The following is a 24,873-nucleotide window of genomic DNA, read 5'->3' as shown; positions in this document are numbered from 1 at the left end:
TGGCAGACCTCTTGTCCTCAGCTCACAATCTCCTGCTAGAGCTATGCTGAGAGGGCTGCTCTTGCCCAGTTAGATTCCAGCACTTCCTACTAGTGCTTGAAGGAGTCTAAAAATGCCACTGAGACAGATTGTGAAGTTCCATGCCCAGCTGTGAAGAGCTACCGCTGCCTCGCTGTGGTCTTGAGGACTGTGCTGCCAAAGAAACACGTGTGTGGTGCCTGGGGTGGCAGTGGGAGAGGCTGACGTTGTACACTGGCACTGAGTGTCTGCGAGCACGCTGTGTGCGGCCTGTCTGGAGAGAGGTGTGTGGAAGATGGTCATTCACTGAGAAGACATCTCAATTTTTGTCATCGCTGTGGCATCCGCAGGCGTGTGCTTGTGGAGAGACCGTCCAGAAGGAGCACATGATACTCAATTCCACCATCACTTATGTTACCAAACCACATATTGATGTGTCGGCTTAGTGGTTTTTACAGATTGGGGGCCTCCGTGGCAGGATGGGGTGGCTGGGTGTGACTGCCCAGGATGTACAACGAAGGCATGGTGTGACACTTCATGAGGGCCGCAAAGCTGAATCAGGGAAGGCAATGAGGTGCAGCGGGTTCCTCTTTTCTGCTCCCTCCTTCATGTAATCCTGCATCATGTATGAACACCTGACCAGTTTCGTTTTCATCACTGCTAGCCATGCTGGACTGCTGGCATGAAGTGTGCCAGCCTGGGACCTGAGCATACAGCAGGCTTGCGGCCTGCTCCCTTGTGCGTCAGCCGAGCAGCGTGGGGCACTGTTCCCTTCCACTTCGCATCCTTGTATTTATTTTTTTGGTATCCAAAATAAATCTAGTTGGGTCAATGGAGATGTCTCAGCATTCTCTTAAAAAAAAAAGAAAAAGAAAAAAAGCCATTGTTAGTCGTACTCGTTGTCTGTGGGATTTTTATTTAATATTCTAAGCTTGGAGTATTGTTAAATAAACCAGAAAAATGCGTTAGTTACTCGAATATCTGTCTGATGTGTGTTCATCTCTGCAGCACTTTACAACTTTGAACTCTATTGCGACAATGGGAGGTTATAGTCTAAGGTTTTTGAAGCTATGCATTTATTTTTCTTTTGATCCTGTAAATTATTATGAAAAAGAAATGTTGTACAAATCTTTTGGATTAAAAAATGTGAAGATGAAAAACATCGGAAGTTTAGACAGTTTCTCTTACTTAAATACGCGTGGTGGCTTTCATTTAAGACATCGTTTTCTGCTGTTTGATTGGGTGGAGAAACGAAGTTGCAGAGCTATTCATTTATTTCTACAGTGTGAGTTAAACTGTGTTGTTATTGCCAAGAGTGGGCCCAGGGTACATTTCTGAATTAGGAGAAGAAATCAGATCTATGCTCATTTTTCTTGACAGATAATTTGAATCCACTGTTTAATTTCTCTACGGAGAAGCAACAGAGGAACTTCGACTTCTGAGTACTTTCATGTTGGAAATGTGAATTTTGAAGTATGCTTTCAAAATGCATACGTTAAGTCAAAAGAAGAATTACTCATTGCTGCAGCTCAGAGTTAAAACTCGATGGGTCAGGTGTGGGTTCTTAGGACCAGCAATATCACTAGGAGTTCTGTTGACTGACCAGTCTTTCTGTGCCATCAAAGCTGAAAGGAGAACCCCAGGACCAAACTGAGGTTGATAAAGTGAATCTTTCCAGCAAACTGTTTTAGATTCCTCAGTTTAATGTGAGGGCTTAAAGTTCTGGATTATTCATGGAAAGGATTCCTAAAGTTTCTGTCACAGCATTGTATCAAGGATCCTGCTGAAATTAGGGCTCTGTATTGCTAAGACTTCTTAACAAAATGTTTCCTGCCCCTAAATGGATTACTTAAATAGTTTTCCAGAGCAGTGGTGTGGAGATACCTGCAGTACTAACTTCTGAAGAACCTGGCTCTGTCAGCACAGCTCTGTGTGGCACAGGCTGTACTCAGTACCTTGAGAAGTCTCATGCTTTGGCTCCTGGTGGGTTACATTTTGTGGCCCTTTTCAATTCTCGTTTGTTTTATTTTTGCAGGCCACAACTGTCATATTTCCTCTGAATTGCTGTCTTCTGTTAAATGCAATGTGTGTTTTGTTTTTAGAGAACGTAGGGAAATGAGGGAAATTGTTTTTACTCTTTAAAAGAGGTATTGTTTGGTGCTGCAACTAGAATTTTAAGATGCAGTGTAAACTTATACCTGCCTTAAAAGTATATCACTAGAGCCCTTCTAATGATTTGCTGTTGCTGAAACTGGAATTTCAAGATATCCCTGCACTTGCTGTATAATTTTACATACAAAAGCATTTCCTTTAGGTTAAACAATAAAAATCGATTCAATAGATTTCTCCTGTTTCCACAGTAATTCTCAGTGCCACTGCAATTGGGTTGAACTGCCACAGGGGAATTAAGTTTACCTTAAGACAAAGCACTATCTTTCAGCTTATCTTATGTTTTAAATCTTTCTTCACCATAAAATTTGATTTAGATCAAAGGCTACTGCAGAAACTGCTCTCAAATGAGAGGCCTTCAGATTCTGAAATTTTAATACTACGAATTTGCAGCGTTTATATTGACATTTCCACACAAGGTGGTATTGATTTACCTTGCTGCTGCAGGAAAAGGTTACTGCTCAAAAAGATGATGCTGCCATCCATCATGCTTAGAAGGGATAAGGTGTAGGGTGGGTGCTTTGTTCAGAGAAGTTGCAAAGGCTGTTCCCTGCTGCACGCAGGGGTTGGTTCCCATGACTTCCAACCGGTTCTTATTTCCAGCGACTTTAAAAACCCACTGCATCTTTCTTAGTCTTCTCTGCTTCTGTTCCAGCTGTGTAAAGGAAACACGTAAAGGTGTGGCCAGAGGTATATATAATTTATATCCACTCCCAGCATGTGCAGGCTTTTCTTGTGCAGGAATTCCCTTACGCTGGTGCGTAGTAAAGCTATAGTTTCTTGTCAGTAGATATTTTGGTATAACATCTGCAGGGATTTTACTCTTGAAAAAAACCATGGCTGGGGCAGGCACATTCAACTGTCAGAAGCCAGCCTGGTTGTTTTCAAGTATACCAAAATCAAAAGGAGATACTTCTATTTGAAAATAGATAAGAAATGTTGCATTTACGAACACTCTTAGGTAGAATACTTATTAAAATGTACCCAAAAATGTTTATGATGGTATAATTTACCTAGATGTATCTGAGGGAACGAGCATCCTTGGTTTACTTAGTGCACTGGAAGTCTTTCTGTATTTGTAGCTGCATGTGCACGATGTCATGTTGAACTGTGGTTCCCCAAGCAATGCAGAATTAGGTTATTTTTAAAGTAGTTTCTTCAATTCCACATGATTTTATGAATATGTCATTTTCCCCAGATGCTTGCAGTCATGAATGAGAAGTTGATCTTTCATTTAACTGATGGCTGCTTTGCTACTTTGCTTTTAAATTTTATATGCTTTACATCTCTGTGTTTTGTCCTACCTTAGCAGACACTGCGATCGAGAGGGTTTCATTCTCTGCTTGCTTTGGTGTGCTTTTGCTCATCAGTCACTAGCCAGGTTTACTCTGATGGGATGTTAGAGGCCTAACAAGATCTCAAGTCAGCATCAGGAGAGCTCATGCCAGAGTCATGCAGAACAGTGTCAGAAACACTCTGTTCTGAACAAAATCTTCGTTTTTTCCATGTGGTTTTCTGATGTTTGTATGCTTGAGAGAGAAAAATGAAATACTTCTCTACACAGTGCCCTGCTCTGTGGGGTGCCAGTGTATTCTGCTTTGAGTTCTCACTGGATTAACCCCAGATTTGTGTTTCTTGGGCACACGGTAGAATTTACAGTAACAGAATTGAAAAAAATCTAAAAACTGAATCTCTGCATTAATGAGAGCAGGTTGGAAGTGGGTCCACCTTGCTTCTCTGTTCAAGCTAAGGTAAAGAAAGGGTATTAGGAAGGATCATGAAAATGTAAGTGGCGTTTTTTATGCTCTAGAGTGGCATATCTAGAGGTGTGCTGTGTTATTTGCTGTGTGGTTCTTAACATTCAGAGTGTAGGAAAAAGATATTGTCTGCATACTTTTAAAATGTAAAAGTAGGTGGAATCTCACATGCATTGTATGTGGTTTTCCAACTGCTTTGCATGAGGAGCAGGATGAGGATGGTATTTGGTTTACCCTGTAGTGCTATGAGCACAGGAATGGCATTGCTGCTGGAGAGATCTGTGCCCCTGTTTAGAGGCTTGAGGTGAGGAATAGCAGCCTTGTGTGTGCTGTGTCTGAAAGCGTGGAGCACTCCTAAAGTCCTCAGATCAGCTGGGTCTTTGTAGCCCTGCAGACGCTACCACCACCTTGTTCATGCCCACTGTCTTGCCTCGCCTCCCCTTCGTTACTCCAGCAAAGATTGTAGAGTACTTGCAGAGAGAAATTCACAGATAAGAGGAACTATTTGTCAGTAGTATTGCATACTTTTTTGGCATTATTTATCAGAATTGATGGAAGATGAAACTTTTTTTTTTTAATTTTTGTTTGTTTTTAACCTAGAGACAACATTCATAAATATATGAAGTAGCCTGTAGTACACGTAGGCTCGGACATTCTCCCTTCAGTGAGTGGTTCAACTCAGTATGCAGTGTGGGTCTGCTGCTTTTGCTTCTTCAGGCTGTTTAGGAGAGTTGCTATGTACTACAGAGGGGATACAGATTCCTCTGTAATGTTTTCCCTATTGTGTGTTGCTGGGTCTGCTTTCTGTCTGTCCGTGCCTAAAGGATGGAGACAGGTCAGGGCTTTCCCCATTCTTCTGTTCCTGCCTTCCACAGAATAACACTGCTGGGTGATCCCTTTGCCAGAATCAGGGCTATGGAATGATTCATTCTTTCATCATTTCTTAGGCTAAAATTAAAATGATATGAAATGTAGCTTAAAAAGGAACTGTGTTCAGAAGGCATAGTTCCTGGAGTTGGGTGCCCAAATATATTTAGAGATTTTATCATGCTCTGCCTTCTGAACCACTAGAAACGCTTGCATCACAGGCACAGCTCTCTTTAAATAACAGTATTTTGATGTGGGATTTTGTATGCAGCGCTTCTTAGATACAAAACAGAAATGTATATATCCATTTTGTCTTCATTTGTGCCTCAAATGTGAGTGCCTAAAGGATCATTCCATCTCACTGAGTTATCCAAACATTTCAGAAACCACATTTCGGTGGGCTTTCATGAAACTAACATTTTCCCTGTTTTAGCATTGTTTTTTTCCGTTTTCTTTCTGATTATATACTTCTTTTTATCTCCCCCATCTTTTCCTCACCATGATGTTTAATATTTCTCACCTTGAGTTAGTTGATTATCATTCTCTCTGGTTTGCTTAACATTTCTAAGTTTCCTCCACCTTATTGCTTCTAGCTTAAGCCTTAATGTGGCCGCTGCCTTCAGCTCAGCACTACGCCAGGGCATGTGGTACTACACCCCAAGCAGTTAGAAACTTCTGCGATAACTCAGTGCCACTGCTTTTAGAGGGCTGTTTGGGAGGGGATCTACTCATTCAGGAGACAGAAACAGCTCTTATTAGGATGCAGCTAATGCCACCAAGCTCCAAAAAACTGAACTATGAGGTGCAGTTCTTCTACAGTACCATGGCAAGAGTTGTTATCTGGCCTCCACTTATGTACATAGCTGTTGGAGGTTCTGAAGGCTGGGGAAGGGGAGCGCGGGGGCTTGCTGTGGGTGGGGTGTGGGTAGGGCTCAGCAGTTGTGCACTGTGTGTCCACCCATGTAGTTGCACAATCAAGAGTCCTCAGTTGGGGACACCACCACAAGAAAGACATATACTGTTGGAAGAGTTGCAGAGGAGACTGGGAAGATGATCAGAGGGCTGGAGCACCTCTTGTGAAGAAAAGCGGGATTGTTCAGCTTGGAGAAGAGGAGGCTCTAAGGAGACCTCACTGTAGCCTTCCAGTGCTTAAAGGAAGCTTTTAAACAAACAGGAGGGAGACCAGCTTTTTACATAGGCAGACAGTGGTAGGAAAAGGGGGAACAGTTTAAAAGAGGGGAGATTTAGGTTAGATGTTAGGAAGAAATTCTTTACTCAGAGGACAGGTAGGTGCTGGTACAGCTGCACAGAGAAGTTGAGGTGCTCCATCCCTGGAGGCACTCAAGGCCAGGCTGGATGGGGCCGTGGGCAGACTGAGCTGGTGGGGGGCAGCCCTGCCCATGGAAGGGGCTAAAACCAGATTATCTTTAGTGTCCCTTCCAACTTAAGCCATTGTTTGATTCTATGAAGTCTAGTGAGTGTTAAAGCAGCCCAATGAAGTTCTGCAAGGCTGGAAGACAGAGGGAAATGACCACAAAACCACGGTGCTGTTCATAAGAAATCTGTCTGTAGTAGCTGCTTATTAACTGTTCAGATACTGTCCCCCCTGTGGAAGTGAAGGGAGTGGGTAAGTTCCTCACGTGGGCTCGGGTGCTGGCGTGCTACTGAAGCGTGCTGGGCACTGACATGAAGTTCTTCTTTCAAATCAGTTTTAGCAGTGCAGCTTTTAACACACTGAATAAATCGTGTTTCTTGAAATATTTTGCAGTCTTGGTCACTGAGACAAAGTGGTTTTGTCTTGCCTTGCAGGCAGAGCAAGACTCCAGATTTGGGCAGTTATGGAGTAAAAATATAATAATGATATGTACACAGATGCGCACGTCCCTCCCGCTGTTCCTTTAAACTGGAGCCTCTCAGTTTCAGGCTTTCCATCTTGCAGTTTCTGTATTATAGATGTAATTACTGACACTGTGATTTTTGGTGTGTGGCTTTGTCATAATTAATGTATGATTGCATTAGAGCTGCAGATTTGGTGCAGCAGAGCCAGGTTTAAATGGAGTTCTCACTAGCTAAGAAAAAAATAATTGAAAGGTACAATTCCAAAGCAATTAACCTGAAAAAACAAAACAAAACCCACATTTTTTAAGTAAAATTATGGTGTTTGGTTTCCTTCCATCACATATGTGCTCTGCAAAGCAAGTTTGATGTTTCACATGGTGAAAATACTATGTGTCCCTAAAACATCCTCAGGGTTGTGTAATGCTGAGCGCTGAGCTTGGCTCTGGTGTGCTTCTGCTTTTTGTGGTGTTGCTGCTTTTGGACAGTGTGCTTTCTGAGACATGAACACTTCACTGTTTGAGGAAATGTTTAAGCATGGTTGTTAGCATTGTTCGATACTGTAAATGAGAAAAAAAAAAAAAAAAGGAAACTTGGATGTAAAAAGGAAAGCCCTGAACTAGTTTCTAAAGGAGGGTGTTGAAGGAACAGTTAAAAACGGGTTGTCTTTTTTTTTTTGACACATTGGTAATGTGGCGATAAAATTGAGCACCCCCAAACTGTACAAGAAAATACTCACCTCCTGTGAATTCTGCATGGAGTTCTCATTGGTGAGGACATGTTAGGTTTGGGGCTGTGATACAGCCAAGTCCTACGAGATTAAAACAAAGCTCAGCCACCTTCTGACCTGGGATCTCCATCCCATGCTTCTCTCACACACCAAGCAGGGATTGAATTTAATGAGCTTTACAAGTGTTCAATGAATTCAAGATTAAGTTTTTAATCTACTACCATGTTTCTAAATGGAGTGCTCCAGGCGATGGTTTGATTGCCACCTACAGCTGTCCATGCATGGGGTGCAAAAGGGGGGGGATGCTTCGTGCTGAGGATTCATACTGAGGCAGCAGAGATTAGGGCCATTACACCAAGTGCTTTAGGAAGCCAACACAGATGATGTTTTCCGTCCTAAGCAGGTGGTTTTCAAACCCAAACCGGATAGTTCTGGTTAACACTATTTTAACAAACATCTCAACTGACCCTGGCTAAGGAAAGGGTTAATGAGTTGGGGTGAAAACCTGGTTCTTCATAAAAAAAGCTTGGTGGTACTACTGCAAATGGTTCAAAAAGGATGTAACTGTCCACATATTACACAGAATGAAAGCGTCTTTCTAAATATAAATATGACACTACTAGCACTACACTTTTTGCAAGCTGGGACTGACACAGTAACTTTTTTAGTGAATATATCACAGTGAACAGAATGCCTTCAGCGCAGTGCGTGCTAGATTTTTGACAGCTGGATCTGACAGCAGATACACAAGTGCTTCTTGGATGTATTTTTCCAAAACAACATATCGTTAATGAACAAAGTAATCCAGTGTGAATGCAGATGTCATCTAATCTTCTGCCTGTTACAGTATTTTTGTGCTAATTAATGTCAGCACCTAAGTGCCAGTCTTACTTGTGCATTCATAGCTGAATTCACTGCATTACATGGCATGTGATTTTAACGTTAAAATTAGCAAGAAAAAGGTCAAGAAATGCAAAATCCAAGATAACTGGATGATGTTTTACTTCCTAATTATGTGATGCATATATTTAAAGTGCAACTAATCCAACTCAGAAGCCAGTTTAAAAAGTTAAGCACAATGTCATCAGTACATAAGGTGATCATCTCATAAGATCTTTGTACTTGACGTGTAACTTTATCCCTTATGTAGTTTTTCATGCATTCATCTTGTCAGTTGATCTTTTATTGTCTTTATGTGAAATCATCCAGTACTGCATGAAGGGCAAGAAGTAAAAAAAGAAAAGTGAATGTATTTATATGTACACACATATAGGTATGCATATATATGTGTGTGTGTACACAGACATAAGGACACAATTCCAATTCAGTGATAAATGCCTGGACTTTTTTGTGAGAGAAGGCTGAGAGAACTGGGGCTTCTCAGTCTGGAGGACAGAAGGCTGAGAGGGTATATCATCACTGTTTATAAATATCTGAAGTGCAGGAGTCAGGTTGATGGGGCAGAGTCTTTTTGGTGGTGTGCAGCACTAGAACATGGGGCAAGGGGAAGAAACTGGAACACAGGAAGTCCATGCAAACAGAAGGAAGAATGTCTTTACAGTGAGGGTGACGGAGCACTGGCACAGGCTGCCCAGAGAGGCTGTGGAGTCTCCGCCGGAGATATTCAAGACCCATCTGGATGCCTACCTGTGTGACCTGCTGTAGGGAGCCTGTTTTAGCTCTGGGTTGGACTCAGTGATCTCTAGAGATCCCTTCTAACTCCCTACAGTTATGTGATACTGTGATTCCGTGGAATGGTTGCCTGCAGTGTATCTGCAGAGGTAATTGCCACTTTCAAGTGAATAAAGGTCTGCGTCAAAGACTGCAGTAACTTCCTGAAACATGTGATGATGCTGTGGAGGAGCAGATGCACAGGTGTCCTGTCCATTCGCTGTTCCTGCCACAGCAAAGGGGGTGTGGAAACATGAGGCTGGTGAAGTCCATTCACTCTTCTGGGAAAGTGTTGCTGGTGTCAAGGGTGAGTTATTGGGGTGACTGGTGAGTTGTTCTGCCCATCCTCTTTCTGCTGACCTGGGTGCTGCCTAGCTCCCTTGGGCTGTAATGGTGTCAGCTCTGCCTGAACACAGATATTCCTTGGGCTGAACCTTCATGGTCTTGCTCTGCTTGCATGGGGCCAGCCTCTGTGTGATGCTGTGCTGGACAAAGTGCCACCAGTGTCAGTACTACATGTATTAGCAGAACAACGCTTGCAGAATCAGAGCCTGATCAGTAGAACACTTTTTCAGCTTCCTCAGGCAAAATACCAGGGATTATCTGCAGCTGCATGTTTTGTGGGCACAAACATGGTGGCCACAGCATGCCACATGAGGCGGGCACTTAGCCAGAGCTGTGGTAGGCCTGTGTAGGCTAGTGGCTCTGGCTGGAGCAATGGTGTGGTAACCACAGCTCTGCCCCATTTCCTGTATGGACGGTGTCCAGTGTCCAGCTTTTATAAATAAATAAATAAACCTGCAATAAAAATTCTAAGTGTAGGTCTGGCTTTGCCTCCTCGTGGCCTCAGTCCCTTCTGAGGGGACCTGCCTGGCTGGGAAGCCCCATCAGAAAGCCAAACAGCATCAGGCTGGCAGCCGTCACATCATGCTACGTGTTGGATGTAGGGCTGGCATCTCCAGCCACTGCTGTGTCCAGGGACACAGGGACCTGTGCACAGCAACAGGCCTGTGCTTGAAGTGCAGGTGAGTTCATGGAAGAAGCCCTAGAGAGAAATACTGGAAACAGCAGAGAGCTGTTGGACAAGCCAGTGCAAGCTTGTAGTCTTTTATTCCTCAAGCTCTATTTTTTTAATTTGATGATATGTTTTAAGTGCTAAATTGCTGTATGCTTCTCAAAATTAAAGCATTAGTCAGATGAATTCAGTGACTGAGCATCAAGCATAAGTTAGATGCTGGGGTACCTTTGCTGTTTAATGTGAGGGCAATATGGGTGTGGCAGACAGGGACTGCAGTCCTCTGAGGGGTGGCTCCGTATCAGGATGAGCAAAGTAGCTTTTCTCCCCCCCCCCAAAAAAAAAAAAACAAAAAAAAACCCACCCAAAAAGAAATCTCTCCTTGAAAGGCTACATCACACCTAGATTATTTCCCACAAAGTGAATGACTGCAGGGCTGTTTGACTTGGGCTGGATCCACAGCTAAAATTGAAGAGCAGAGTACAGATGAGAGACCTGCTGGTGCTCAGGCTGGCACGTGAGGGGAGCTGGGCCTTGTGCAGAGACCATGGAAGGATGGACAGACGCTGCTGGATGCCCTCCCTGCCAGCTGCTTCCTGGGTGACATCACAGCCTGGCTATGCAGAGCTACTGGTGTCTGTGGAACTGTAGCCCTCATTTCTGGAAACAGCACTGGGAAGTTTCAGTCAACAAGGTCACGTATCTCTGTAAGAAATGCACTTTTCCCTTAAAAATGTGGCAATTTATTTATAGAAGGTAATTAAGTGTACAGCTGAAAACAGGACGCTGTGTCATACTCCCGGAGCATTATCAATAATGGGACTCATTTTGTGAACAGTTGCGTTTCTTCAGAGCAGCATGTGATAGTCTCTAATTGCAAAATTAATAGCAGATAATGATACTATAGAATGATGGCCTCTTAAATTGAGACATACTTCAAAAGCTTTTATTCTATGTGGTAACTTGGCATATTAAAAATCTTTGACAGTTTTGACGAAGAGCAAGCACAGTAGCTGCTTCTCTAAGTTAGCTAATTTCCTGAGTCCCATGAATATGCATTAGATTAATGGCCTATAAAATTTCATTTGAAAATAAGATTTTCACCAAGGAATAAAAATTTCCAATTTCATTGAAAACTGTTTGCAACAACTCTCTGCTACAGAGTGAGTGACTTCCTTGTGAAAACTCTGGCGCATATTTTAGGAAGAATAAGAAAAAAATGAAAGATAGTGCACGAGCATTAAGTCACTTTAGAGTGAGAAAGAGGACGAGTCTGAAAGGAAATAACTCTTCTCCTAGGAAAGGACTGTGGTTAGAGAATTAGGCAGTTAGATGTATTACAGATGAGACTTTCTGTGTTTGGACTTTTATATTCCATTTAACACCCCTGACCTTCTCATATAATCAAAGAGAAAAATGAATAAAATTCTGTCTTTGGAAAACAAGTGTTAACAACTATCTTGAAGACCAAAACAATATATACCTCATTTGTACCTTCTCCTTCCAAGTGCCAAATTGCTTGTGAAGCAGTTTTACATATAGAGAACCGTCCCATCCAGAGGTTCAGGAGTTTCAGTTAAGCTCCAGTCTAAAATAAGAGCTCTCTTAAAAACAAAAAGAATAATGCAGTGGGGTCACTGTTTTGGGTGTGTACGTGACAGGTCCAAAGAGTAACCAGAAGAGTGATGTTCTCATCTCCTGGTGTGGGCTTGCCAAAAGAATGAATCCAGGGGCTGCCTGGAAGGATGTGGAACCAATGCTCAGGGAAGTACAGAGCTGAGAGGAAGAGAGATCGAAGTTATTTTCCATTTAACCTAGTAGTACCTGAGAGTTATCTTAAGTTACTGTTGATGCTGTAGTGGGTCTGATCGTTACTCACCCCTGAAGATTTTAATAATACGGAAATGTGCTTTTTAACATCTTGTATTTTAATTAATTGAGGGTATCTCAGGGTAACTTTAAATACCAATTGGTTCATGTGCTGTGCTTCCTGTTAACTAGATTTTTCCCAATAATCACTAATCACCTTGTACTCCTTGATTCTAATTACTGGAGCTTTGTGTATGATAACAAGCACTTCAGTTCAGAAGTGATTGCATGGTTTTCTTAAGTGACGTACTCCAAAAACTTTCAATTACAAAAATTTCAATTTCAAAGTCCTGTATACCGATTCATGACTTCTGCTTTCTTATTTGTGTTTTATGGAAATACCACAGGAAGTGAAGAGGGTGGCTGAAGTGGCATCAGAGCATTTTCCCTTTTGTAGGAGGCAGATCTGAATGTGACCTTCAGCTGTATGCTCTTAATGCTTGATTGGAATATGAAAATTATGTTCTCTGTCTCTGGAAAGAGAGAAGGTGCAGTTAAAACTACTCTTATTGATCCTGCTAACTTTTTTTTTTTTTTTATTTCCCCAGAATGCAATATATTAAGGAAATATTTAAAGAATCAGCTTTTCTCATATGTTTGTTGCACAGCTGTGTCTTTCTATCTGTGCTCTGAGCAGGAAAATATGGAATAATTAATTCAATCTTTGAATAGCATATGATCAGAAGAAGAGATGTTTGAATTTACAGACAATAGAAGTAGAAGGTAGAAAGAAGATATTGGTGTTTGTGATGTAATATACTGTGCAGGAGTATAACAGTACTGTCAATACTGTTTTGAAAACTATAAATAAAATATTCGATCTTCTGACAAGCGTAAGTGATAGTGCAAAGCATAAATTGTTTTCTTTTGACTTTTTAACTCTTGTGTTGAGATGCTAAAAAGCAGATAGCTGTATTTTGCTTTTGGTATGGATTTCCAGCTTGACCATGAGGAAGTAGATCACTCTTTTCTTCAGTTTCTACACAAAGTGCCGATTAACATGAATTTTGGCTTTTTCAGACCTTTGGGTAGTAAATACTATCCAGACTTCAGTGTTTATAACACAGCCCTTTCCCAGAAGGGCATGGGAGCCTTACTGCCCAGGTTGATTTCTGCATGACATTATATTAAATCAAGAGTTGCAGTTGGTTGCACTTGTTTTTGTTTTGTTTTTCCTCTGGAGGACTCTGCTTTGAAACAGTCCAGCATTTATAGTGTAGTTAGATGATGTTCTGCATTGCATCACATTGTTACATTTACTCTGATCATAATGTAGTAATAGACAATTTGCCCTTTGCTGATTGTTTCTATTTCTCAATCATTTCAAAGTCGCTGTTGTCCGCCTGGGTTTTAGGTCAACCTTATAAACTGAATGCTGATTTTCCCCAGGTGGACATGAAATTTTAGTAGTTTAGGAATTCTGTGGCACTTTTTATGCAGATAACAACAGTATTGTGAGTTTTTTGAGATAGCTGGGGTGTGTTCTTTCTGAGAGAAAACATTTTCTGATGTTATTTACATTTTTCTTTATCTTCTGTTTATTGATCCTTAGAAACTGACAACCAGCTTTCTGAGCGTGGCAAGGAGAAAATACTGCATTTATTGGGAACTTCTGAGGGGCAGAGAAAGGGGCAAAAAGGTTTTTAAACGTCAAGTGTTTGGTGACACTGCACATGGGGATGGCTTCTCTATGCTCAGGGTATAACTGATGAGGCAGGCAGGCCTGACTGAGAGGAAGGACTTGAAGCTGTTTCCTACATCCTAAGGGATGCAACAGTTCTGGAAGAGAGTTGTGTCTATCTAGTTGCTTGTAACGGCTTGAAGCATGGAGAATTTTCAGTTCCTGAGACAGAATGAAAAAAATTTCTAATGCCTGTTTCTTTTGGAGGATGGGAAAAATTGTTCTGCAGGTAGTAGACTATGCAGAGCTATTTCCATTATCCCTGTTTAAATCTTCTGGGATGAGCTCTTCTTTTTCATCTCTTATTTCACAACAGGAAAAAAGTATAAGATGACATGACTTAAAGAACATTGGGAAGTTTTACATAAAATGACATTGCCTAAGGTATTGCACAGTTACATTTGCCTGGAGGGAGGGAGTATGGGAGAAAGGATCAGTAAATCTATTCAGGAGATAACCAGATGCTTTTTCTTAAATTAAAGATATACCTGTATATAACTTCTCTATCTTTAGTGTGACTGGAGTGAAAGAGTAGAAAGCCAAAGATTTAATAGGTAAATATGTAAAAGAAATGAAAGATAAGCAGGGCAGAGAATACATGGCAAATGGAAATACTTCTTTTTCTATTCTTGTGGTAGTATTTTCCCATGTAAGAAATGATATGGGTAAACAGATTCTTTTAAATATATGAACATGCAGGGAACAGTTACTTTCTGTTGGGAATCAGATTTCTTTCCTTGATATTTTTAATAAATCCATTGATCTTAAACATGCAGGGTGTGGCTGTTCAGTGTCTCTAACTAATTATCAGTATTTCTTCACATTATTACAATGACCTTGTCCTTAATGCCCTCCATTCTCTTCCAAGGGAAGGAGTTTCATGCCCTCATTATAGTTCCCACTTGGCCTCTGTCCTCAAGACAAAATGATTGCACAGTTCAAGAAAATATGCCATGTGCAGTCTATTGCAAGTGAGTGTTTCTGTGCCAAATATTCTTGCACAAGTTTGTCAACACTTATCAGCCTTTATGTGAAATATCCTTGCTGCATGAGACTAGTGTTTCTCCAGCAAAAACTGGTTCAAGCCTGAAACAGCAAATATGTCTGAGGTAAGGACTAGCATGTAATGACAGATGTTGCCTGATGTATACATAGGACTTGAAGAGTTGTAACTTTGCTGATATGCCTGTAGATGTAATGTGATTTTTATGTCTGTTACGTCTGTCTCTCTCTCACTCCTTTCTTCCTCCTTCCCTTCCCAGGAGTATAGGGCTCTCCTCTTTCTACAAATGCACTCATGCAGTCAGAATTTTTTCTACTAGAGCAGTTTGTGGGCTAACCTGAATTCCTGATAAATTTTTAACAGATTTTAATAGCGCACTGAATCATTTTCCAACTGTTTGATTTCTGTGATGGTGTGTTTAATCAATTTGGCACTTGCAAAAAATAATTTCAAATCTGTTTTCTTTAGATGAGTTTTGGCTAAAGGAACAAAGTACCCTGGAATGGCAAACATGTCCAGAAGTGAGATCTAGGACTCAAAAGCTACACCCTCCCTTCTCCTTTTTCTTTCTTTTACCTTAGGGCAGCTCCATATTGGTTGGGATCAAATTTCCCATTAACTCTCTCAAAATCAGCCTGAACTTGTACTGTGAAAAGATCAGATGTATGCTTTATCCGACCATTCCTCAGTGCAGCCTTGTAGCCCTTTGCCTTAGAGAAACCCAATTCAGAATTGATAAGAAAATATCCCAAATTAACCATTCTCTTTGCTTTTCTCCATTCTAAGCTTCTCACTTCTTAAGGAAGGGAGCAACATTCAGAATTTTCTGGCATGATAAATGATGCTGACTGAAGAATGTCTGCACTGGGTTTATTGGAGGAAAATGTTCTTCACAGTCAGAGTGAAGACAGTCAGCTTAAATTAGTTCAGAGAATTACCATATATATTGTTTTTGGAAACTGCAATTATCTGTATCTCTGTGCAGCCCTTCTGGCAAATCTAGCAGTTGCCAGAAGACCTGGATCAATACTACTATTTGACAAGTAAACCAGAAGCACTTGGGCTCCAACTGAAAAATATGTGCAAGCACTGCTTCCCTTGGCATTTCTTACCAGGCAGAACTCTTCCACTGGCCAACACTCCAGGCACGAGCTCCAAAAAACAGGCCATTGAAAACACATCTGCAAGTGTAGAGGAAATATTTTTCTCTTGACTTTGGCAAAAGTAACCCAGTCACTGGTTACAGAGCCTTAAATTGCACCACCCTCTCAACACCAAACTTCAGAGGATTTGGATCCGTACCGTTGGCCAAGCTGTGACCAAAGCAGATCTCTTTTCTGGGCTTATTGTTTTTTGGAGATCTTTTCCTGCCTTAAAGGCAATACCACCATACAGAGATGTATCATTCAGTTGTATTAAATTGCTTAGAGATGTGTTTCTCAGAGCTAAATACTTGAAAGCAAGGGCGAAGGTGAGTAGAGAGCATTGAAGTACTTGAAAACAACCTCCTCTCCACAAAAAAGAGAACTTTGAGAGCGGATACTCCCTTCTCCTTCCCCCACGCTGCCTTCCGCACACACTGTACCTGCTTTAATCCTGACTTTCCAGGAATTGCTAGTAGAAATGCAGATAGGTGTGTCATGCAAATGAATTTTTTAGTACCGCATTCCACCTCCCCATTGTTGCTGGAGAGATCTCTTATCACGGGACTTGGGCTATAGAATGCTAAGGGCTGTTGCTCTGAAAAGCTGCCTTATTTTGGGTAGCATTATTTTTTTTTGTTTTAGCAAAATGTATGTTTTGTGGTCCTGTAATGCTCGTATCATTACTCTCTTCTCACTACCGCTTCGGTTTATTTTGCGTCTCTCCTAACATGGGGATTTTAAAGTACAGTTTTAGTCTTGCAGTGGATAGCTTTGGTATGATGTTATGATAGTGAGCTGCAATAAAACCTGTTGCCTGTGTAATACCTCACAAAGTGTGGTCCAGTATGTCCATGAAAGGTAGAACTGGAGGGAGAGGGAGCTGTTCTGCTTATGAACACTTTGTGGTACAGCTTTCCCATGTCCTAAATAAATGAAATGTCCAGAGAAAAGTCCTGAAATAGATTTCAGAAACTTCTTTCTCTGGTTTATATGAAGGTCTTGTCATCTTGCTTGGAAATCTTGCTTGTAAGCCGGCATTGTTGTCAAAAAGCTAATGCCATAGCCTTACAGCAGACTTTTTTTCTTGGTTGTTTCCATTGACAGTTTAAATTTGCATGAGTTTGGTTCAGCTGATTTTTCCTGCTAAATCTGAAGAATTTAGCATTTTATATAGCATATAATAACAGCCATTCCTCTGTTGATGAGGTTGGGAAGAAATGAGGATACACACCAGCTCAGTAGCTGAGTGAGCACACTGCTTTTCTAGCTGGCATAACTCCTGCTCTCCTGCTTTCATGCCATTTGTTGTCCTGCTGCCTTTTGGCCACTTTTCTGTCAGAATACCCATCTAGGCATGAATTTCAGCACTGATGGGATTCCCAAGTGCCTAGGCAGCCCAGGTGAATCGCTGCTGCAGTGAATTACAACTCATGTGCACCTTGTGAAATGGTTGAACAAGAAACCTGGTCATATGAACCCATGGTTTTTGCTGTGGTTTTGTGCTTATTCACAGTCTGCCTTCCCTATCTGTTGCTGTGTGGGAGGCTTCTTAAATTAGGTCTTCCCCTGGCTGCTGAAGTTCTTACAGCCACCTGGGTCCTGTTCTGCCATGAATAGCACCCTGAGATACTATGCTTCTGTGGGGCAAGGGAGATATTTCCATGATTTGGTTTCTCCGGCTGTTCTGGTTCTTCAACACCTTTTGCTTCCCATCCATACAGTCAATGCCAGACTCTCTGATGCCTCCATTTCTTTGTGATTCCCAACTTATAGTTCTCTGAAGGCAAAGTAAGACAAAAGTTTGGAAGCTTCTCTCATAGCTGGTGCAGATTTTCAGTCGAGCATGGGAACAGGTGCTTTTCCTGGGCAAATCAATCACCTTTTACAAATAATCCAAATGATCTCAGGTGTGTTGGATCCATTGGTCACATGCCTGTAGATCTGCATGTGCACATGGCAGTTGTGAGTGGAAAATCTGATGGCATGGAATTGCTGAAACCAGCAGAATGCCATTGCACACAAGGACTAGTCAGGCTGGTTGCCACCTACCTGGTTTCCCATCTTAAAAGCCTTCAATCTTGATTGCATATTGATATTCCGTAGAAAAATGATAGGAAGTGGCAGAGGCATAAAAGATTTTGGTGTGCAAATTCAAGATTGCCATTTGCATTTGAAAGATCATCTGCACAGGCTCAGGCTCACAGCTTTCCTGCTGGTGAGAGCTCATGTCATACAAACAATATTGTCCTGCTTATTTCTCAGTTGCAGAATGGCTTAGGTTGGAAGGGACATTGAAGATCACCTAGTTCCAAGGCTTCTGATGTGGACTGAGCTGCCACACACTAGCTCAGGCTGCCCAGGGTTTCATCCAACCTGGTCTTATGTGCCTCTGGGGATCGGGCACCCACAGCTTCTCTGTGCAGCCTGTGCCAGGGCCTCGCTGTCCTCTGAGTAAAGAATTCCTTCTTCACATCTAACCTAAGTCTTCCCTTCTTTAGTTTAAAGCCGTTGTCCTATCACTATTAGACTCTGAAAAGTTGGTCTGCCTCCTGTTTGTAAGCTACCAGTACTGAAGGGTCACAATGAGGCTTCTCCAGAGTCTTCTCAAGGCTAAACAAGCCCAGCTCCCTCATCCTTTCTTTATAGGAGATGTGCTCCAGCCCTGTGATCATCTTGGTGGCCCCATCTCTACTGGGGGCTCCAGGCCTGGGTGCATTGCTCCATGTGGAGCCTCACAAGGGCTGAGGAGAGGTGGAAAATCATAGTGATAGAATCACAGAATCACAGAACCATAGGGGTTGGAAGGGACCTCAAGAGATCATCGAGTCCAATCCCCCTGCCAAAGCAGGTTCCCTACACCAGGTCGCACAGGTAGGCGTCCAGGCGTGTCTTGAATATCTCCAGAGAAGGAGACTCCAAAACCCCCCTGTGCAGCTGTGCCACTGCTCTGTCACCCTCACCGTAAAGAAGTTCTTGTGCAAATCCCCTCCCCCACCCTGCTGGCCACTCTTCTGATGCAGCCCAGCTTACAGTTGTCCTTCCAGGCTGCAGGTGTGCACTGCTGGCTCACAGCTTTTTGTCCAGCAAATTGTCAGGACCTTTTGTGAGTCCTGTGTTGACTGTTTGACCCTGTGCACTTGGTTTCTACTAAGACAGCAGCTTACAGCAATGTTCCTATAAGGCCTACTGCTGAAAGCTGTGTGTTCCCCAGTGCTCTACTGATTACCTCTCAGAGTAGCAAATGAAATGCTTTCTGTTCCATATGCTCAGAAGCAGATATTGGTGGCTGTAATCTCGGCACCACCGTGGTGTAAATCGTGGGGAAAGACTTGAAATATTTTTGAACAGGAAGACCTGCTCAGTAATTCTTTTGCAGATTGAACTATGTGAATTCTTAAGCCGAAAAGAAAAGCTTGACTGTGCCATGTCCTGTGGCATTAGATGAGGACTTCCAATTACAGTTAGTCCTTTTTCTCACTCAGTGTTGCTCTAGAGGAAAAGCTCCAAACCTGGCCCTTGTTACTCCGTCATCAAACTGAATATTCATTGTGGCTTTTTTCTTTTTTTTCCTTTTTCTCTTTTATTTTTTTCCATCTGTGGTTCTGCCAGTTACCTTCAGGGATAACATTTGCATGAAAGTTATTCAGTTGTAGGAGGAAGGAAAAAAAAAATAATAACAGTTAGGATTTGTCTGTAGGGTCTCCTCAGCATAAATGCCCCCGAGGTCCCTGTGCCTGGCTGGGAGGTGCAGGCCCTCAAGTAGCCCCTCTGACCAACCTGCTGGGGGCACTCCACAGTGCTCGTCTTTCTGGCCTGATAAGGGCTGGAAACTCATTCAGACAATGTGAATTCTGCCTTTGGCCGTCAGTGTCTTAATGAGGAGGCTAATGTAAAGATATTATCTTTTAATGTCCACATGACTCATGATATTGCACAAAAACAGATGCTGGTTAGGGGACAGGACTTAAAAATCTGATGCAAGTTTGCTTTGTCCTTCATAGTAAACTATATATATGTGTTGCTTCAAATAGGCTGTGTTGTAAAAATTGCAGAATACTAAAGCAAAGAACTTATAAGGAGAGCTCTTTTTCTGGGATTTATCTGTGTTTAGATAGCATATTTCTGCAAAGAAGACCCATCTTTTGAGACCATGGCCTCTGTTTCGATTTGACTACATCATTACTTCCATCCCTACCTCAGATTAATTTTGCTGGTAGTTTAAGGTCTGCATTCTATTTTTTTCCTTCTTGGTCTTAGCACTTGCACAGAAAACCCTCTTTAAGAGCCTCTCAAAAGTATTTTTTAAAATTTCAGAATTGCCTTAAATTCATCACGTCATCAACTGTGTGTGAAGACTTGCGTGTGCAAGGAAGAGATTTTAGATTAGGGAAAAGTATATTTTAAAACAACAATGGTTGTTTTAAGATAGCTTCATATTGGGACATATTTATTACAGAATAGCTCTGCCTTTTTTTCTGCTTTAGCTTAATCCGCTTGCAAAGTAGATAAGCTTATTTCTTCTGAATACTTTGAGGTATAGACAGAGCCATCAAACTGGGAGAAGACTGGCAGAATTTGGCTTGATAAATAAGAGCTTAAAGACCGCGAGCTAGTTTCTTGGAACATAAAGGGAAATGAGCAGCAAGTGCTTGTTCAGGGTTTCCCATTAGCGCCAGGGCCGTGCAGTTCTCATGACCCACGGTAAAATTGCTGGAGATGCAGGCCTGTAATTGAGATCAGTATCTACCTGCTTACTGGGAACAGAAGCAGAGGGAGAGCTGGAACGTTTTGATTCTGTCTTTTAAATGAGGTGAAGGAACTGCCAGAGAATGTTTAGGCAGTGGGGACCGTTCCCTTAGGGTCTCACCTGCCTCTGGGCAAGCTCAGCTCTAGCTGGCACACAGCATAAAGCAGCATCTGATGATGGGAAACCAGCAGTGCCCGAGGCTGTTTTGGAAGTTTTGATTTTGATTCACTATGGAAAAGGTGTTTTCACAATGAAAAGGTGTTTCTCAATTTCTATGTGGTGGTTGAGTTCCAGTGGAAAGCGCACACTGTCACAGACTGGTTTGTACTGGCTGTATTCTGGGCTTGCATGTTCAGCCCGAGTCTGACCTTGGCTGCAGATGGTATAACATGAGCAGTGCTTTGTCCTCATGCTGGTTCTTTGTACATTAAGCTATCTGCTTGGAAACAGTGCACCTTTTCCACAGATTAAAATGAATTTAAGACTAATCTAAAAAATGAAACCTAAGAATTGGGGAGGGTTAATTCTTTTTTGGTCCATACTTTGTATTCCAGTTTTCAGTGAACTCCGTGTTTCCCACTTGGAATTAAATGAACTGAGATGTACTGTTCTGTCTATTCAAAACCTAGTTCTTTGGAAGTTGCATATCATACTTGTAAATAAAATGGATACTGTCCATTTACATATGTGTCTGAAGCTCTCATTTTTCCTTCCCTGTGTGCTTCCTAGGTCATCAAAATTATCTGATACAAAGAGGCTTGTTTTAAAATGTTCTGTAATGTAGGATCTCAGTCATTTTTTCAGTAAAGGCTGCCATTCTGTTGTGATCTTCCTTACAAGCTGCTAACATACCTGGTTTGGGTGGCTGTTTGCAACAAACATTGACATTTTCTTTGCAGCCTTCATGAACAGGATAGAACCAAGCATTTTCTTTTACTGTCCTCTGCTAAACACCACTTTGTCATAGCAATACCTGCTGTCACTTTGCTTTTCTGTCTTCCCCTGTTCCTTCATCTTGCCAGCTCTTCACCATTCCTAACTGCTTTTTCTCCTTTTCTTTCTCTCGTTTTGTTCTAAAAGGATTAATTTTGCACTGAAATGAAATATAGCTTTTATTCAATAGATAGATATAGCGGAGCAGTGGTTGAAAATGAGCAATAGCATGCTATGTACATGTACAAAAAATCCCACAATGTAAAAAACCCATATCTCATGGTGACAAGATGGTTAGAGGGGAAAAACAAGAGGAGAAACAGGGAGTTGGGAGAGAAGGTACTCAGACCTACATGCAAGTAATCTATTTTCTTGATTATTTTTTCTTTTCTTTTTTCCCTTTTTTTTTTTCCAGCTGTAGTGCAACAAACAGGAATAATTTCACTGTCCTTTCTACTCTGGGTTCACACATGTGAAACAGGATTAAAAAATAAGCAGGAAAAACAAGTTATGGGGAAGGAAGCAAACTTTCTGCTTATGCAACTTGCTTTACCAGCTGTCATAGCTCAATTTTCAATATATTTACGATTAGAATAATTAATACTTAAAATATACCTACTTGGTGGATTATTAAGCTTACATTTTTGCCTTCCGGTGGGCATATTCTCTATGAATACATACACTCTTGGCACATGCAAGAATTGTACACGTAACTGTTTTGACCAAAAATGATCTTTCCTGCTTTAACAAGAAAGCAGTGCTAATACTCTTTGTCTGTGCTTAAACCTTTTCAACCCTTCAAGAAGCACCGTAGAATGTTGGTTTTTTTTTTCGGTGTGGACTCAGGTGGACTAAGGAGTGTTTACTTTGTAAGAGGTGCTTTTTAAGTGCCTTGAACTTTCTGAGCTGACAGACCTGAACTGGGTTATAAGGAACGTGGGTATTGGGTAGGGCATATTTCCCCTTTTTTTCCCAGTGAAGTGCTAGACTACCTTCTTGGAGAACCTGAAGGAGCATCCTGGAGGACCCAGACGTTTGAGTCTCTGCTTAGAGAAAAGCCTCTTTGCTGCTTTCCTCTTCAAAATCCCATTAGTTCTGGGGCCATTTTTGTTCTTTTCCATACAATTTCTGTCCTTTTCATTGGTTTTAGAGTTGCCTGCTGTTTCTTGAAGACCACGGCCTGTTTCTGGGTTGGAGACCTCTTCCCTTCACCATCAGTACAAGAGATTGTGTTTGTGTTTTCTTGTCATTGAAAATGCCACCCAAGTTGAACAATACACACGTATTCTCCTCCCTTTTTAAGGACTGGAGTCATTTGAACACTGCAGAAGGGACTGAAGGTTATGTCCTTGCCAAATTAATGCATCCAATCACATACAAAGACTAGTCACATAGAGGTGATGACAGCTTGGATCACACTGCAAGCATTTTATTTTTCTTCCTCTTTGAAAGAATTTATTTCCTCTTGTGAAAGCATTTTTTTTTGTTGTTTTGTTTCTCTACATGTTGCTGACAGAAGGCAGATCAAAAACACATCATCTAAAAAAAGCTAAGATGAGTAAAGTAGTAAACAATTGGAGAAGACTTCACAGAATGGGAAATTTGGCCAAGTATTTAATAGCTGGCCTAGCTTTGGTATCTAAGCCCAACTACTGAAAGAAAGTGGGCACTTCATGTAGAGGTTGTTATCTTAAATATTTTTGGTAAAAATTGCAGGGTTGCTAGTTTATCTAATTGAAAACATTTAGGGAAACTCTTGACCAAGGTTTGTTTAGCTTGAAATGTATTTATTACGACGCAAATATGCAGGGATGTCATTGCAGTAGGAATAACATTCAAATAATAACTGCAAATAATTTGCAGTCGACATGGATGGAAAGAATCGAGCAGTTACCTGAAGAGATTAGGAATTCATGCTGGATTGCACTAAAAATAGCTGTGTGTTTAAGAAAAAATGAACTTTGGGAGTTGCTGTGAAGAATGCAGCTTGTATCCACACTAGTTCTGTTTTTCATAACTATATGAAATACAGGTTTGTGTTGTACAACAAAGCAAACCCCTAAAAACCTAAAAATCAAAATAGAAAGTCCTTTGATAGATAAAAGTCAGCATCTTTTTAACATTTGTTATCTATAACATTGCCTGCAGCCACTGTACCATGGAAAAAGGAAATATTCAGTGCCATTTTCCCTGTACAAGTACCTAGCAGCTTGTTCTAAAAAGCAAACAGCGACTCACCTCAGTAGCACAGAGACCACAGGGGATTCACATGAAAGATCTGCCACCTCCTCAAAAACCATTTTTGATATTTGACCTGATACATGCCTACCCCGAACAGTTATATTAAACCTCTCATCTGTACTTCTCTGCTCCCACTTGGCTGGAGTGCTCCTGCTTTCCTGTACGGCAGGAAGGCTTCCTGCTAGGCTGAGCTGTGTGTGCACCCACTCACCTGCACACCTTTGTGACACTGAGGAACAGAGTTAGTGTTGCGACCCTGGTAGATCAGAGGGAGGGTGAACTTGGTGATCCTGGAGGTGTTTTCCAACCTTCAGGACTCCGGTGTTCTACTTTCCTGACCTTCTCACAAGGACCTGTCTGAGCGAGGCTGTTGCACTCCTATTCATCATCACCCAATATTGTGACAAGGGCAACAGCACCTCGCCCTCAGCACCAGTATGGGACATGGGCACTTCACCATCTTTTGGTTCCTTTGGTGCAGAGGGGTTAATCTTCACATGATGGCTTTAGGGCCTGTACGCTACCCACTTCACCATCTCTTGTTTTGTGCTCAGAGGTGCTCGAGTGGGGGATCCCATGTGGGTGTCAGAAGTGGCTTCTGCAGTGGGGGCTGTGGTGGATGGGAAAAGCAGATATGTTGTATAATGCAAAAATTATGATTCTCATTTCCTTGGGGACCAGAAGTCTGTGGTATTCCACAAGCAGAGTACTCAGCTATGCAATTAAATTAGGTGGACTGTGTGTGACTGACTTCTGCCTTTCGCGTGGATGTGTCAGCTTTGGCTGAGCTCTTCACTGTGTCCTGTGTTCCTGGGAGAGCAAATGTTGGGCTCTGCTCTTTGTCATGCAAGAACTTTGCAGGATTTCATGCTGCCAGTTGAATTTTTTCCCCATATGCACGAAATAAGCAGTCCCCAAGCTGACTTTGAACAGCTGTCAGGCTGCTCCTTAACAAAGTTAAGGCAACATTGTTGAAGGACAAATTGTAAAGTGTGTGTCTCTTTCAGATGCGTTAAGTTCTTAATCATGTTACTACTGTGACCTAACATTGCATTATTTCTTTTTATTCCTATAGTTTTCCCTACACAAAATGGAAAGGTTGCTATCGTGACTGGAGGTGCTAAAGGAATTGGTTACCATACGGTGAAGCATTTGTCAAGACTTGGCATGCACGTTATAATAGGTACAGTC

The 24,873-nt window shown here is 41.7% G+C and overlaps 1 protein-coding gene across 1 annotated transcript in view; it reads left to right on the top strand.

Annotated features, from left to right (window-relative positions):
• The window catches only part of DHRSX (dehydrogenase/reductase X-linked), a 158,005-nt gene that overhangs the window by 10,778 nt on the left and 122,354 nt on the right, over positions 1 to 24,873 (top strand). The window contains exon 2 of the mRNA XM_065741264.1: positions 24,758 to 24,865. Coding sequence (XP_065597336.1) covers positions 24,758 to 24,865 — 108 coding nt within the window. The remainder of the gene's footprint in view (positions 1 to 24,757; positions 24,866 to 24,873) is intronic.

Source organism: Cyrtonyx montezumae, unplaced genomic scaffold (assembly GCF_038088225.1).
Source record: "Cyrtonyx montezumae isolate F1298 unplaced genomic scaffold, pur_monq_1.0 scaffold_3, whole genome shotgun sequence".
Classification (NCBI taxonomy): Eukaryota; Metazoa; Chordata; class Aves; order Galliformes; family Odontophoridae; genus Cyrtonyx; species Cyrtonyx montezumae.
Note: the sequence above shows the minus strand (reverse complement) of the source record. Positions and strands in the feature narration are given on the sequence as shown.